The sequence below is a fragment of the Palaemon carinicauda genome, chromosome 1 (genome assembly GCF_036898095.1).
Source record: "Palaemon carinicauda isolate YSFRI2023 chromosome 1, ASM3689809v2, whole genome shotgun sequence".
Taxonomy (NCBI): Eukaryota; Metazoa; Arthropoda; class Malacostraca; order Decapoda; family Palaemonidae; genus Palaemon; species Palaemon carinicauda.
Genome location: NC_090725.1, coordinates 140,899,921 through 140,915,281, shown reverse-complemented (window position 1 = coordinate 140,915,281; position 15,361 = coordinate 140,899,921). Strand labels below are relative to the sequence as shown.

Genomic DNA, 15,361 nt, shown 5'->3' with positions numbered 1-15,361 from the left:
TATATATATATATTATATATATATATATATATATATATATATATATATATATATATATATATATATATATATATATATATATATATATATATATATATATATATATATATATATAATATATATATATATATATATATATATATATATATATATATATATATATATATATATATATATATATATATATATATATATATATATATATATATATATATATATATATATATATCAACACAATTTAATTAATTCCTTGTCACAACAAGATAAAATTTCACTCACTTTTCCCGATGCCATATCCCAGACTTCATCCAAGTATGGACGAGTTACCAGACCATTTCCAGTGTTCAGTACATGATCTTCAATAACAAAAAAGCCAACAACACCGTGCAAATACTGTCTGTAACCCTCCAAATTTTCATGCTGTAAAAGATAAGAAAAGAATATTCATTACATGTATTGCTATGATTACAGCTTATCTGAGTTTTAACACAAACACATCCCTGAAGTACTCTAAACAATTAAAGAAATGTCCTACTATAACTAAAATTACAGTAAATAAGTTCTAAGAATACTATACAGACAACCTTCCAGATCAACTAATATCTAATTTTAACAATAAATAGGCTTTTACTTTAAAGGTAATTTATCTGGTTGTTAGAAAGAAAAAATATCTGTAGATAACTCAATTAACAAGTCAAAAACCTAATTCTATATAAATAAATTACTCATATTATCATGAATATATATTTTACTTTCTCAAATGATCCTATTTACTAGTTCAGTCCTCTAAAGCATCATGATTTCTCTTCATAAAATAAAAACTATTACTTTAAAATTTCATCTTAACATAAAACCTTGGGAAATATACACACAACTTTTTAAGAAAACTAAAATAATATAAATATGATACTTCTTTGCTCACCATATTTGTAGGAGGTTGTAACGCCAATCTCGCTTGCTCTCTACGTTGTTGTCTATAATAAGTTTCAAACTGTTCCCTTGCTCCTAAAACCGTGTAAATATGAAGGCACCTATATACCGGGGCAAAATTTATCAGATCTTGTGCACAAAGGTCTTCCTCTTCATCACTCTGAGCTTCAGATTGAGCCTCATACGTTTCTCCTGGGAGAAAAATATTATGCTAAATACATTGTGAGATATTTTGATGATACCATCAAAATTATAATTAAAATTATCTCTTTCAAAATATTACCTGAAAACCATAATTTCTCTAAATAAATCACAAGATGCCCATCACCTTATAATTCTTACATCTTTTGTATTAACAAGTTTTAAAGACCATCCATGCATGATTACAGTGTTTCAATCAACATCACATCAGACTTATATGCTGCCCTAGCCATATAATTAGAATGCTGTCTAGCAGCTTTAATATAGAAAATGACAATAATGATTCAGCCATCTTTGAATTATGACAAGCTGTTTTATCACTACTGAAATAATTATACCCTTCTAAATTTTTTTCTCCTAAGTCACTCAAATTAAGCTATCAATAAACCTAAAATTTTTTATTCTAGGTTTCCTTTTCAAACTTGGAGGCCCTTTTATCTAACGCAATTTTAGCCTGAGGTCTCACGTGGTCCTAGTCTTTATTATGTAAAATCTCTACAGAACTCCAATTGATAAATATGTCACTTCCATATCAACCAATTTCCAAAATGATTTCTTCAACCCCTTCTCATTTTGATACAAACTGTCATGTTAATTTCCTACTATAAGATCTAACTAAATAATTCATGCCATTTTTCAATTAAGTATATTTAGAAACCTCTACTCCTTGTTGGTGCTTGTCCTCCTGATGCATAGATAACCACAGGTTTTCTTTTACAATGGTTACCTAACTTGGTGAATCTAAAACACACTCTTCACAAGTACAGTAGTTCAGAAATATTTTTCCAATTGAACAAGGCTGTTGCTATTACCTGATTTTTGGACCCACAAATTCCTATTAAAGAAATTGCAGTACTGTGTATGTTGGGGTAGGAATGTGGAATAAGATATGGTTTGGATAAATTTGGAGTGCTTGATGTTTATGTAAGATAAAATACTGACTGGAGATTATGAAAGTATAATTCAAGGAATACCAAGTTTGAAAGATTTTTTATGGTGGCCCGTTTCAATTCCTCTCAATGTATGTTCTTCACTCATGCTCCTCTAGTTCGCATGGAAATAGATAACAAATTTCTTGGTGGAACTCTTTAGACTCTCACTCTGCTGGGAGAATCGTTATCAAGGCTCGCGGCACAGACGCTCATTGGACTACAGGGGAACTCTTCGCTGATATATGCACCAAACTTGTACAGTCGGCCCTTGTTAAAAGCAGGTTCTTGCTTTGCGATTTCGGTTTTTCACAGCCAAAGGAAGGAGAAAGAAAAAAAATTGTATTGATTATTTACCCGACATTAAGAATTTGATTTCTAATAATTGGCAACAGCATTGGGATGACCAAGAACAATGCAATACCTATTAAATAAAAATTCTCATAAAAATCGCGATTCAATTCAAGCCTTTACACTGAGAGCTGGTCCTAGCTCTCTGTACAGTGTATATCCATTTATTGTGGTAAAAAAATTACAGCTATATTTTAAATAATCCGAATTTTGATTAAACTGGTGTTTCACTTTACTGTATCCAATAATAATGCATGTAATATTCACATTTAAGTATTGCATTTATAATTCAAAACATAGCAAATTATAATTTCATGCATTTTTTACATTCAAATCAGCTGATCAACCCTACGAAGTCCGTCGTCAACCTATATTCACTTTTAGGATATTATCCCATTGATAAAACCATTCACTTTCACAAAATTACCTCACTGATACGACCTATCATGCATATTAGTATGATATCTCCTTTCACATTATTATTGTCTGTCACTTATTATTATTATATCCTTAATCCTTTTCCCAAATCCCTTTCATACATTTATATTGCTCCCCCACACACACATCTACAACGTATCTTTCCAACTCTTTGGATTCTCTCTATTTTTTGCAATTTCATTCATCTCTTTTCTAGCATTCATCTGTTGTTTTCCTCTTATTAATCATTCTAAACCCCCTTCTTATCCCTAATTCCACCTATTCCTATTCCTATATTTCATTCCTTCTACTCGCATTTCCTTAATTCCTTGATTTCGATAATTTACTTGAATTATTGTAGATTTGGCGGAGGGAAGGTGCAAGAAGGAACTGTCATTGTCCGCTGATTGGCTACCGCCTCCCTGTCTCGTGTCTACATGTATCCATGTATCGCTCCCTTTGTTGTATTGTTTCGTCCTTCTCTCTTCCTGGTGTTTTACTCAACTGTATCCAATAATAACGCACGTAATATTCACATTTTAGTATAGTATTTATAATTGAAAACACAGCAAATTATAATCTTATGCATTGTTTATATTCAAATCAGCTGATCAACCCTGCGTCGTCCGTCGTCAACCTCAATTTTCGGATCAAATAACTCCCCTATTATCAAGGCATGATACCGAATGATATTTCATATTCACTATAAGAAACAATTATTATTTGATCTGTCATTTTCCTATTACCATAAAGTACCAATTTCAATAGTTTTATTTGAAATGCTTCGCTCATATTTTATCAATTTGTACTGGGAGTTGAATCGCATAACGTTAAACGTAGTTTCATTCATGTTGCCGATGCACGATATCTTATACTGTAGTTTTTATCTGAAGTGGTGCTTGATTATAAAGCCTCAATAGCCTTAGCAAAGACACAAAGATTCCATTTATTACAGAGAGAGAGAGAGAGAGAGAGAGAGAGAGAGAGAGAGAGAGAGAGAGAGAGAGAGAGAAAATATGAATGATTTCAAGTTCTATGCCATCCTGAATAAAAAAAGACTAATACTGTTATGAACTATAAATGTATTATATGAAACTTATATATATATACATATATATATATATATATATATATATATATATATATATATATATATATATATATATATATATATATATATATATATATATAATATATATATATATATATATATATATATATATATATATATATATATATATATATATATATATATATATATATATAAATATATATGCATATACATATACATACATACATACATACATACATACACACACACACACACACACACACATATATATATATATATATATATATATATATATATATATATATATATATATATATATATATTAGTAGATGTTTTGAATAAGTTAAGAAATAGTATACACAATATTCTTTGTTACCGATTCGTTCAGACGACTTTCTCTCTCTCTCTCTCTCTCTCTCTCTCTCTCTCTCTCTCTCTCTCTCTCTCTCTCTCTCTCTCTCTCTCTCTCTCTCTCTCTCTCTCTCTAAATATTTGATTTTGTTTTGGAAGCATTACTGCATTCTAGGAAATTACGATTATTTAAATAGTTAATTGTGGTTTAATAAAAAATTTATGTACTTTTGTTTCAAATTTCGGGTGTATTTTATTGATCTAAGTATTTTGGGTGATGTGCTGATCACGGCACCCAAAATACTTAGATTGATAAAATAGACTGGAAATTTAAAACTGAAGTACATAAATGTTTTATTAAATCACAATTAACTATTTAAATAATCGTAATTTTCTAGAATGCAATAATGCCTCCGAAACAAAATCAAACATTGAGAGAGAGAGAGAGAGAGAGAGAGAGAGAGAGAGAGAGAGAGAGAGAGAGAGAGAGAGAGAGAGAGAGAGAGAGAGATTAGCTGTTGAAAAGTAATCGAATGCACTGTTTTAGTTTATTTGAAAGAAACAATCATTATCAAGATATTTAAGGTTTTAGTTTATAAAATAAGCTGTATTTTTGGTTTAAGAAAGTACAGATATACAGTAACATACTGTGCAAGAGACAACACATATGAAGTTGCATCATGCTTCAAAAACGCATGACGGCGTGGGCTACCAGTCGTCTGAACGAAAACACCGAACACTTATAGTAAGTACAGTTAAACTGTACAGTAGTAATATACATGTACATATATTACAGTAATATACACTACAGCATTAGGTTACAGTACAGTATTACTAGATAGAAACAACTTTTGCTAAACAGAACAGAAAAGGGAAGATGACGACTCGGTAAAACTTTATAAGAACACAATACTGTACAGTAACCTGTGCCCAATACATAGTGTACAAGTGTGCAAATTTACTGAACACAGTACATATGATTATAAACTGTTGTCGAAACCAAATTAAAACAATATTAAGCAGTATTTACTGTGTTAATCAATAGCTCAGGCACCAGATCGTGGCAAGGGGCAGTGACCTTTTAGGTTAGGAGTTAGCCGACCCTAGTGCAGCATTTATTCGTGAAAATTCCCTTTTCGTGCCTGTGTCTGTAACCTAACTATCACGAAAATGGAGGCCTGACTGTACACTCAACTGGGTTATACCCTGAAAAAGTGCTTTACAGCACACCCAGAGAAGTAAACTTAAGAGACTAAGTCTCTATCATAGGAGTAAACATTCACGAGTGTCAAAGAGGGCTCTGGTGCACCAGGGTAAGCTCAACGACTGGGAGCTCCTTCTCAAGTGGAGACCTCTATATTTCTCTAGGGAATGGAGGTCTCCGCCTTGGGAACTTGCTTACGAGTGAAAGATAGTTGTAAAAGCATGATACTATAAGCACAAGGGCTCCAACAGGGAAATATAGCCCAGTGAGGAAAGGAAACAAGGAAATAAACTACAAGAGAAGTAATGAACAATCAAAACTATTTTAAGACCAGTAACAACATTAAATTAGATCTTTAACATTTAAACTATAAAATTTAAAAAAAAAAAAAAAGAAAAGGAAGAAAAACAAGATAGAATCGCATGCCCAAGTGTACCCTTAAGCAAGAGAACTTTAACCCAATACAGTGGAAGACCATGGGTACAAAGGCTATACCACTAACCAAGACTAAAAAGGGATGGTTTGATTTTGGAGTGTCCTTTTCGTAGAAGAGTTGCTTACCATAGCTAAAGCATCTTCTACCCTTACCAAGAGGAAAGTAGCCACTGAATGCTTACAGTGCAGTAGTTAACCCCTTGAGCGAAGAAAAATTATCTGGTAACCTCTATGCTGTCAGGTGTATGAGGACGGAGGAGAATGCGTATAGAATAGGCCAAACTATTCGGTGTATATAAAGGCAAAGGAAAAATGAGCCATAACCAGAGAGGGGAATCAAATGTAGTACTGTCTGGCCAGTCAAAAGATCCAATAACTCTTGTTCTTCTTCAGCTTGTCCTCTGAAGAGTTAAGTGAAGAATGGCTGGAGTGAAAAGTTTTGGATCTTGAAAGTTGGGATCTTACTGACTTTCATGACCTCGAGGACAAACCTCAAGGAGAACAATTGCTCTTAGATCTCCTCTTTCTCCTGCTCCAAAATTTCACTCACAGGAGGGACAATCAGTCCCATTTACACATCACAAGCAAACTCCAAAGTGCAGCAGTGCCCTCTACACAATGGTCATAAGGATTCAAGATCAACCTTAAACATTATTCATAAAGGTGCCACAGTGTTGATCAGACAGCATGCTGTTTTGTTGGCTCACACTCATAATGTAAGGAGAAAAAAGACAGAGTATTAGTGAAAACTTCAGGACAGTTGGAGAGTGTCGAAAAACATGTCTGTGCAGCTCAACGGCCAAAATCAGAATGAAAGTTCTGTGCATTGATAGATCTGTACCACTAGTGGCTACTGGGTGGTGTCTGCCAGAACCTCATTAATTCTTCATTGGTCATTTCCAGCTTTCACCAGAATTTTACTCCTACTAAAAGACGAGGGTTTGCATTCGTGTAGGAACAAATAACAGGCATGTTACATTCAGAGAAGAAATAATTTACTGAATAAGTGAAGCAGGGTGTGTGCAAAAAAATTAAGCAGACTCATCAATTGTTGAGCCAACCCTCCTGTAAGAAAACTAAGTGTAGATGTGAATAAACATAAAAAGGGAATTTTGATAAAGAAGTATGTTATTTCTATACACACCCAATTTCCATATTGTTTTGTTCTCTCGAAGCTGACATATATCGACGTTACGGAGGCGTTGACTCAATTGGTATTTTTCCTTAGTTTTCTTTATTAGAGACTACTGATATATTTATTAAGTTATCAGTTATTTTTTAAAGTTGGCAAGAAGAGGTTTTTTACACTTCTGATAACTCCAATAGGTAAATGTTTGTAGTAGCTGTAGCTCTACTGATTTCTTCCCAATTTCCATAATTCCAATATTATCTAAAGTTCTTCAATATATTTTGTTGAAATGTCTAAATAACTATGCTGAAAGTAGTAGTCTGTTCCCTAGTTTACAGTACAATTTGGCTTTGGCATAGGCCTTGGAGCATGTGATGCCCTTCTTACAATTTCAAATGCTATTAAAAAATCCCTTAGTTGCAATAAGGAAGTTTTATGATTGGCCTTGATTTCAGTGCAGCCTTTGACTGTTAACCATGAACTCCTTTTTCAAACTTAAACAGGTGGTTCTTTTCTTAGCACCATTATTGAATCTTTAAGTTACAGATTGCAAAGAGCAGTTATTGATGGGAACCACAGTGACTACAGAAATGTAATATTTGGGGTTCATTAGAATAGTGTTCTTGACTTATTACCTTTTAAACTATTGATGCATTATTGCATATGCAGATTACATCTCCACAAAGTAAACCTATGGTTGGTGAATCCATTAATAGAGATCTAGCTAAAATTACGGTTTGGTGCAAATTATGGCGCATGAAGTTGAACCCTAACAAAACTAAAAAAGTGTGATGCTAAGTAGGTTGAGGACAGTGGCTCTCAACATCCAGACCTTTGCATGGATAATGTTTCTTTATCTATACATAACTCCTTTAAAATCATGTGCGCCAGTCGGCGTAGAAGGAGGAGATGATGATTATGATGATTCAATACTTCTCATATACAGTTCATTTACTGTATTTCCTTTTCTTCCTAAGCTATTTTTCTTCTTGGAGCCCTAATGCTTGTAGCATCCTGCTTTTCCAACTAAGATTGTAGCTGTGCTAGCAATAATAATAATATAACACTTAAAAATTTCCCATATTTTTCCCTTCACCAATTACAACAACCACGGGGTGGATGAGCATCACCAGCCTTGTCTTTGTCTCTAAGTTTAAACTAATATCTCTTGACCCCATTGGTCCTTGGGGAGGTGGCTAGGTATGAATATGAACACCAGGTGAATATAGTAATAAAAAATTTCATTATGAAAATTTTGCCTACTTCTATGAGCCGCCTCTGATGCTCATATTGCTGATCTCCATACTCTGATGAGCCACTCGTATTCAAGCAGCTCTGTCACAGACCTACACCTTCGGGAGGTCAAGAAGTTAGGAAAGAAGGCAATTTAGAAGGTTGATGACTCATCTCCAGGATTTTATAGCAACCTGTTTCTAGTAGAAAAGCTGTAAGGAGCTTCATCCTCTTGGAGACAGGTCCAATCATCCTGAGTGGTCCTGAAATTGTAACACAGGCACTTGATTTGGTAAACTTTCAAATTGTTTACGAACCAAAAGAACTTCCTCTGATTATAATGAATATGAGAGTAAGCATTCATAAAGTCCAATGAAAACATACAATAACATTTCCTTACTGACCCCAGCACTGTCGATGGAGTTTCCATTGAAAACTGGGTTTAGAAATGTAAACTTTAGATTTGGAACATTAAGCACTGGTCTCTAACCTTCCAAAGCTTTGGGGACTCTGAATCTTCTGTCCACCTTATTAGTTCCACTATACAGTAGGGTTGGCCCCTCGTGTCAACTTTCTCCCACTATATCTATTCTTACCTCAGTACCCCACCCCTATCGCTCCTCACCATATCTACCCATCTGATCTCCCGAGATCACAAGGTCCTCCTCCCCAACACTGGCATGGTCTTAGCTCTCTTGATTGGTTTCAAATTCTCCTATTTTATTACATGGCCATAGGATTTCAGATGAGCTTCCCTAGCATTATCTTTTACATTACATATACTACACACTCATCTCATGACATGACTCTCACTCCTTCCCAGTAGTGATATTCCAGCAATCCATCTCCCCATCATCTCAGTTTTTTCCTCTTTCCTCTAACCTAGTTTCTGCCCATCATAACAGTACGGCCTGATAACTGTCTTATAAATATTCATTTTTAAGTGTTAATGATATTTTCTGGTCAGAAGCCACTCCAGTTACTTCTCACCATTTTCACAATGATTCTTTCTCTCTGTTTCACTGCTTTCTCAGTACCTTTCCCTCCTCTGTTATCATTGATCGCTAGCAATTAAACTCATTGTTCCGTTTCAGTACTGTACCATTTTCCACTTAATTGTTTACTTCTTTACATCCTTCTCTAATACATATTAGCTTTGTCTTAACAATATTCACCTTCAATTATTGCCTTTCTGAGGCTCCTTTCCATGCTTGAAAATCTTTCTTGTAGTTCTTCTGTATTTGCTATAATGACTAAATCATCAGCAAACATCAGTTTCCTCAATTCTTTGTTGTTCCTTGAGGAATGGCGGGGTATATTAGGAGCTAGTACCTGCTTATCATGAGTTAGTTTATGAATTTGAATGTCAGGAGATTCAGGCAATTCAAGTCTTTTATTTGTTTTACATCTATCGTAACCTAAAAACTTGGATGATTCTATATTTGAATGTCTTCTTACCACTATGGCTAAGATACAAAAAATTATAGGAAAGCCTCTATTGTACCTGTTAATAATCTCAGCACTCACCATAGGTAGTGGTTAAATTTGTCCTCCCGCTGAGTGCCATGGCTCAATAGCTTTGGACTTAGCCTCTAAATTAGGCTATGACCAGATTATAAGTGAAGCTACTCAAAGCTCAGGTTAAGTGCTTGGACTTGGTATACACTGATGCCCTTAGTGTCATAACAAGTAAGCTTGATCCTCCAGTTATGGCATGTGATCATGCCTTTGTTTTTGTTAGTAATTAAGATTTAGCAGCCTGTGCCTGATGTGTCACACTTAAGAAATATATAAATAAAATCTCAAGTAGACTGTAATGTCACTTAGTGTTCTTTTAAATTTGGCCACGACACCAGCCATCCATTGAAATACTACTGCTAGTGTTATTGGGTCCTTTGACGCCAGATAGTACTACACTGGATTCCTCTCTCTGGTTATGGCTTATTTAGCCACTGCCTACAAATACACCGAAAAATCTAGCTTATTCTTTACATATTCTCCTCAGTCCTCATACACCTGACAACACTGAGGTTTCCAAATTCTTCTTCTTTGCTCAAGAGGTTAACTACTACGCAGTAATTTTTCAGTGGCTACTTTCCTCTTTGTAAGGATAGAGGAGAGACTTTAGCTATGGCAAGCAGCTCTTCTAGGAGGACACTCCAAAATCAAACCATTTTTCTCTAGTCTTAGGTAGTTCCATACCCTCTGTACCATGGACTTCCACTGTCTTGGGGTAGAGCTCTCTTGTTTGAGGGTACACTTCAGCACACTCTTATTTCTCTTCTTGTTATTTTGAAGTTTTTATAGTTTTTATATGAAAGATTTATTTTAATGCTGTTATTGTTTTTAAACTTCTCTTGTAGTTTATTTTATGATTTCCTTTCCTGAATGGGCTAACTTCCCTGCTGGAGCTCTTACGCTTATAGCATTGTGCTTTTCCAACTAAGGTTGTAGCTTAGCAAGGAATAATGATAATTATATCACAATTTAATAAAAGTGTTGAGCCTGTTGTTCTCTTGAATGAGAATCTGGTCAACATAACTGATAACGCAGCCCTTCTCGTGTGTTAAAATACTGAGTGAAAGACAACCCCTGGCTTAATGATAATTGAAGACAGACTTACTTGGAGAAACAGGAAACTCATCAGATCAGATCTGATTTGGAATAACTATCCTCAGAAAAGAGTTGCTGCTCAGAGTATAAGCTTCAACTCAGAAGGAATACAATTTGACCATAAAAGAAGACCTTTCTGGTACAATGAAGGAACATGAAATTGTGGACTACCCTTAAATATGCACTCTTTGGTGAATATCTTACAGTTCCTACTTTTACTTATCCCAGATGACACTGTCCCTCATTGTTCAAAGGAAAAGGCAACCCTTTTGGCTAATGTGTTTGACAGTAAGCAGAGTAATGAGAAATTTGTTTTTCTTCATTCCTGTTTTCCTAAGGCTAAACTAGCTAGTTTAGCTTTTCGTCCCCATAAAACACTCTTGATGGATCTTGAGGCTTATGAAGGTGCAGACCCAAATAATATTTTTCCTTTGTTTTATTATAAAGACTATTGATTACTTAGCTGCTAAGTTGTTTTATTTTTCACAAGCTAGCAAGAAGAGGTTCTTTTTGCACCTGGAGAATTTGTAATGTTATTTTCTTTTATAAATGTGTTTATGATAGCTCTGGCCCTGCTGATTACCGCCCAATTTCAATAACTCCCATGTTCTCTACAGTTTTTAAATGTCTTCTGGCAAAACTTCTAAATAAGTATGCTGAAGGTAATAATCTGTTCCCCAGTTTACAATATGGTTTTGGCAAAAGCCATGGAGCATATGATAATCAAATTTCCTTTCCTCAGTCTTGGCTATGCATTGGTATTGTAGGTTGCAAGTATTATTTACATAAATCGTAAGGATACTGTACATGTATTTTTGCCATCAGTCAGCTAATCCCCATTGAATAATATATCAATGAATCAATGAATCAGTGACAGAGCCTACTTTTATAAAAGCAAAACATGTGACAAACAGTACATATTAGGAGTTGTGTTCATACCTGTAAAAGGATTTGGAGGCATTGGAGCATGTTTTTTCATCCGTGTCATGGCTAACTTTGGATCCATGTTATACTGCAATGCTGCATGCTTCATAGCTACCTGACCAATACGAGCTGAAACCCTGAAAAACACACAGATATGGCACTAAAATTAAACTTGCTTTTATACTTAACACGCCCAATTTTCCAACATTAAATTTCTTATAGCCACCATTCATTTAATAATCTGAATTTTTATTTTTCAAATTATATGTAACTAAACATGCTACTTAAAAGTAAAACCATTAACCTATAAAATATAATCACAAGACACAACAAAAAATAAATTTACAATAAGTCAGGAAATATATTGCTAAAACCATAAATGGTCAGTATGATGAATAATAAAAATCTGATAGGGTTAATTATGTTATTTTCATTAGTAAAATAAATTTTTGAATATACTTACCCGATAATCATGTAGCTGTCAACTCCGTTGCCCGACAGAATTCTACGGGAGGGATACGCCAGCTATCACTATACTAGAAGGGGGTGTACTCACAAGCGCCACCTGTGGCCAGGTACTACAGTACTTGTTGTTGACGCCACCTCACTTTTTCCTCGGTCCACTGGTTCTCTATGGGGAGGAAGGGTGGGTCAATTAAATCATGATTATCGGGTAAGTATATTCAAAAATTTATTTTACTAATGAAAATAACATTTTTCAATATTAAACTTACCCGATAATCATGTAGCTGATTCACACCCAGGGGGGTGGGTGAAAAACCAGTGTACAAGACTAAAGGATAGCTAAGTATCCCGTATTTCATATAATCAGTTATCCACAATAACAATGAAATAATAAGTACCTGGTAAGGAAGTCGACTTGAACCGTTACTCTGCCTTTAATAAGATCGTCTTCCTTACTGAGCGCAGCGTTCCTCTTGGAAGGCTGAATCAACTCAAAGGTGCTAAAGTATACAGGGCTGCAACCCATACTAAAGGACCTCATCACAACCTTTAGCCTCGGCGCTTCTCAAGAAAGAATTGACCACCCGCCAAATCAACAAGGATGTGGAAGGCTTCTTAGCCGACCGTACAACCCATAAAAAGTATTCAAGAGAAAGGTTAAAAGGTTATGGGATTATGGGAATGTAGTGGCTGAGCCCTCGCCTACTACTGCATTCGTTGCTACGAATGGTCCCAGGGTGTAGCAGTACTCGTAAAGAGACTGGACATCTTTGAGATAGAATGATGCGAACACTGACTTGCTTCTCCAATAGGTTGCATCCATAACACTCTGCAGAGAATGGCTCTGTTTGAAGGCCACTGAAGTAGCCACAGCTCCCACTTCATGTGTCCTTACCTTCAGCAAAGCAAGGTCTTCTTCCTTTAGATGAGAATGTGTTTCTCTAATCAGAAGCCTGAATAGTAAGAAACTGAGTTCTTAGAACTTGGAAAAGAAGGTTTCTTGATAGCACACTATAAGGCTTCTGATTGTCCTTGTAAAGGTTAAGACCTTTTTAGATAGTACCTAAGAGCTCTAACTGGGCAAAGTACTCTCTTCAGTTCATTCCCCACCAAGTTGGACAGGCTTGGGATCTCGAACGACTTAGGCCAAGGACGTGAAGGAAGCTCGTTTAGCAAAAACCGAGCTGCAAGGAACATGTAGCCGTTTCAGATGTGAAAACAATGATCCTGCTGAAGGCGTGGATCTCACTTACTCTTTTAGCTGTTGTCAAGCACACGAGGAAAAGAGTTTTTAATGTGAGGTCCTAAAAAGAGGCTGATTGGAGAGGTTCAAATCTTGATGACATAAGGAACCTTAGGACCACGTCTAGATTCCAGCCTGGAGTGGACAACCGACGTTCCTTTGAGGTCTCAAAAGACCTAGGGAGGTCCTGTAGATCTTTGTTGGAGGAAAGATCCAAGCCTCTGTGGCGGAAAACCGCTGCCAACATACTTCTGTAACCCTTGATCGTAGGAGCTGAAAGGGATCTTACTTTCCTTAGATATAACAGGAAGTCAGCAATCTGGGTTACAGTGGTACTGGTTGAGGAAACTGCATTGGTTTTGTACCAGCTATGGAAGACTTCCCCTTGAGACTGATAGATTCTGAGAGTGTATGTTCTCCTTGCTTTGGCAATCGCTCTGGCTGCCTCCTTCGAAAAGCCCCTAGCTCTTGAGAGTCTTTCGAAAGTCTGAAGGCAGTCAGACGAAGAGCGTGGAGGATTGGGTGTACCTTCTTTACGTGAGGTAGACTTAGAAGGTTCACTCCTAGAGGAAGAGTCCTGGGAATGTCGACCAGCCATTGCAGTACCTCTAAGAACCATTCTCTCGCGGGCCAGAGCGGAGCCAACCAACGTCAGCCGTGTCCCTTTGCGAGAGGAGAACTTCTGAAGTACCCTGTTGACAATCTTGAACGGCGGGAATGCATACAGGTCGAGATGGAACCAATCCAGCAGAAAAGCATCCACGTGAACTGCTGCTGGGTCTGGAATCGGAGAACAATACAACAGGAGTCTCTAGGTTATCGAGGTAGCGAACAGATCTATGGTTGGCTGACCCCACAGGGCCCAAAGTCTGCTGCAAACATTCTTGAGAAGGGTCCACTCTGTGGGGATGACCTGACCCTTCCGGCTGAGGTGATCTGCCATGACATTCATACCGCCCTGAATGAACCTCGTTACCAGTTAGCTTTCGATCTTAGACCAGATGAGGAGGTCCCTTGCGATCTAGAACAACTTCCACGAAAGAGTCCCTCCCTGCTTGAAGATGTAAGCCAGGGCTGTGGTGTTGTCAGAGTCCACCTCCACCACTTTGTGAAGCTGGAGGGACTTGAAGTTTATCAAGGCCAGAATAACCGCCAACAACTCCTTGCAATTGATGTGAAGTGTCCTTTGCTCCTGATTCCATGTTCCCGAGCATTCTTGTCCGTTCAAAGTCGCACCCCAGCCCGTGTCTGATGCGTCCGAGAGGAGACGGCGGTCGTGTTTCTGAACAGCCAAAGGTAGACTTCCTTGAGAAGAAAGCTGTTCTTACACCACGCGAGAGAAGACCTCCTCTCTTCGGAAACAGGAACTGAGACCGTCTCTAGCGTCATGTCCTTTATCCAGTGAGCAGCTAGATGATACTGAAGGGGGGGAGGTGGAGTCTCCCTAACACGATGAACAGGGCCAGCGATGAAAGTGTCCCTGTTAGACTCATCCACTACCTGACTGAGCATCGGTTCCTTCTCAGCATGCTCTGGATGCATTCTAGGGCTTGGAAGATCCTTGGGGCCGACGGAAAAGCCCGAAAAGCTCGACTCTGAAGATCCATACCCAAGGAGACAATGGTCTGGGATGGGACGAGCTGAGACTCCTCAAAATTGACCAGGAGGCCCAGTTCCTTGGTCAGATCCATAGTCCATTTGAAAATCTCCAGACAGCGACGACTTGTGGGAGCTCTTAAAAGCCAGTCGTCTGACGGAGCCGGACACAAGATCATGGTACTGCTGCACAGTCTGAGAACTGTCAACCATGGGCAAGCGAGGAAGTACAGTGACAACCCGAATCTGTCTAGACTGTCTGGGTCGT

The 15,361-nt window shown here is 36.9% G+C and overlaps 1 protein-coding gene across 5 annotated transcripts in view; it reads right to left on the bottom strand.

Annotated features, from left to right (window-relative positions):
* The window catches only part of Sec15 (exocyst complex component Sec15), a 205,926-nt gene that overhangs the window by 92,721 nt on the left and 97,844 nt on the right, over positions 1-15,361 (bottom strand). For all 5 annotated transcript variants that reach the window (XM_068385390.1, XM_068385397.1, XM_068385403.1 and 2 more), the window contains exons 5-7: positions 11,805-11,926; positions 923-1,122; positions 280-420 (exon numbers count right to left, since the gene is read on the bottom strand). In XM_068385390.1, coding sequence (XP_068241491.1) covers positions 280-420; positions 923-1,122; positions 11,805-11,926 — 463 coding nt within the window. The remainder of the gene's footprint in view (positions 1-279; positions 421-922; positions 1,123-11,804; positions 11,927-15,361) is intronic.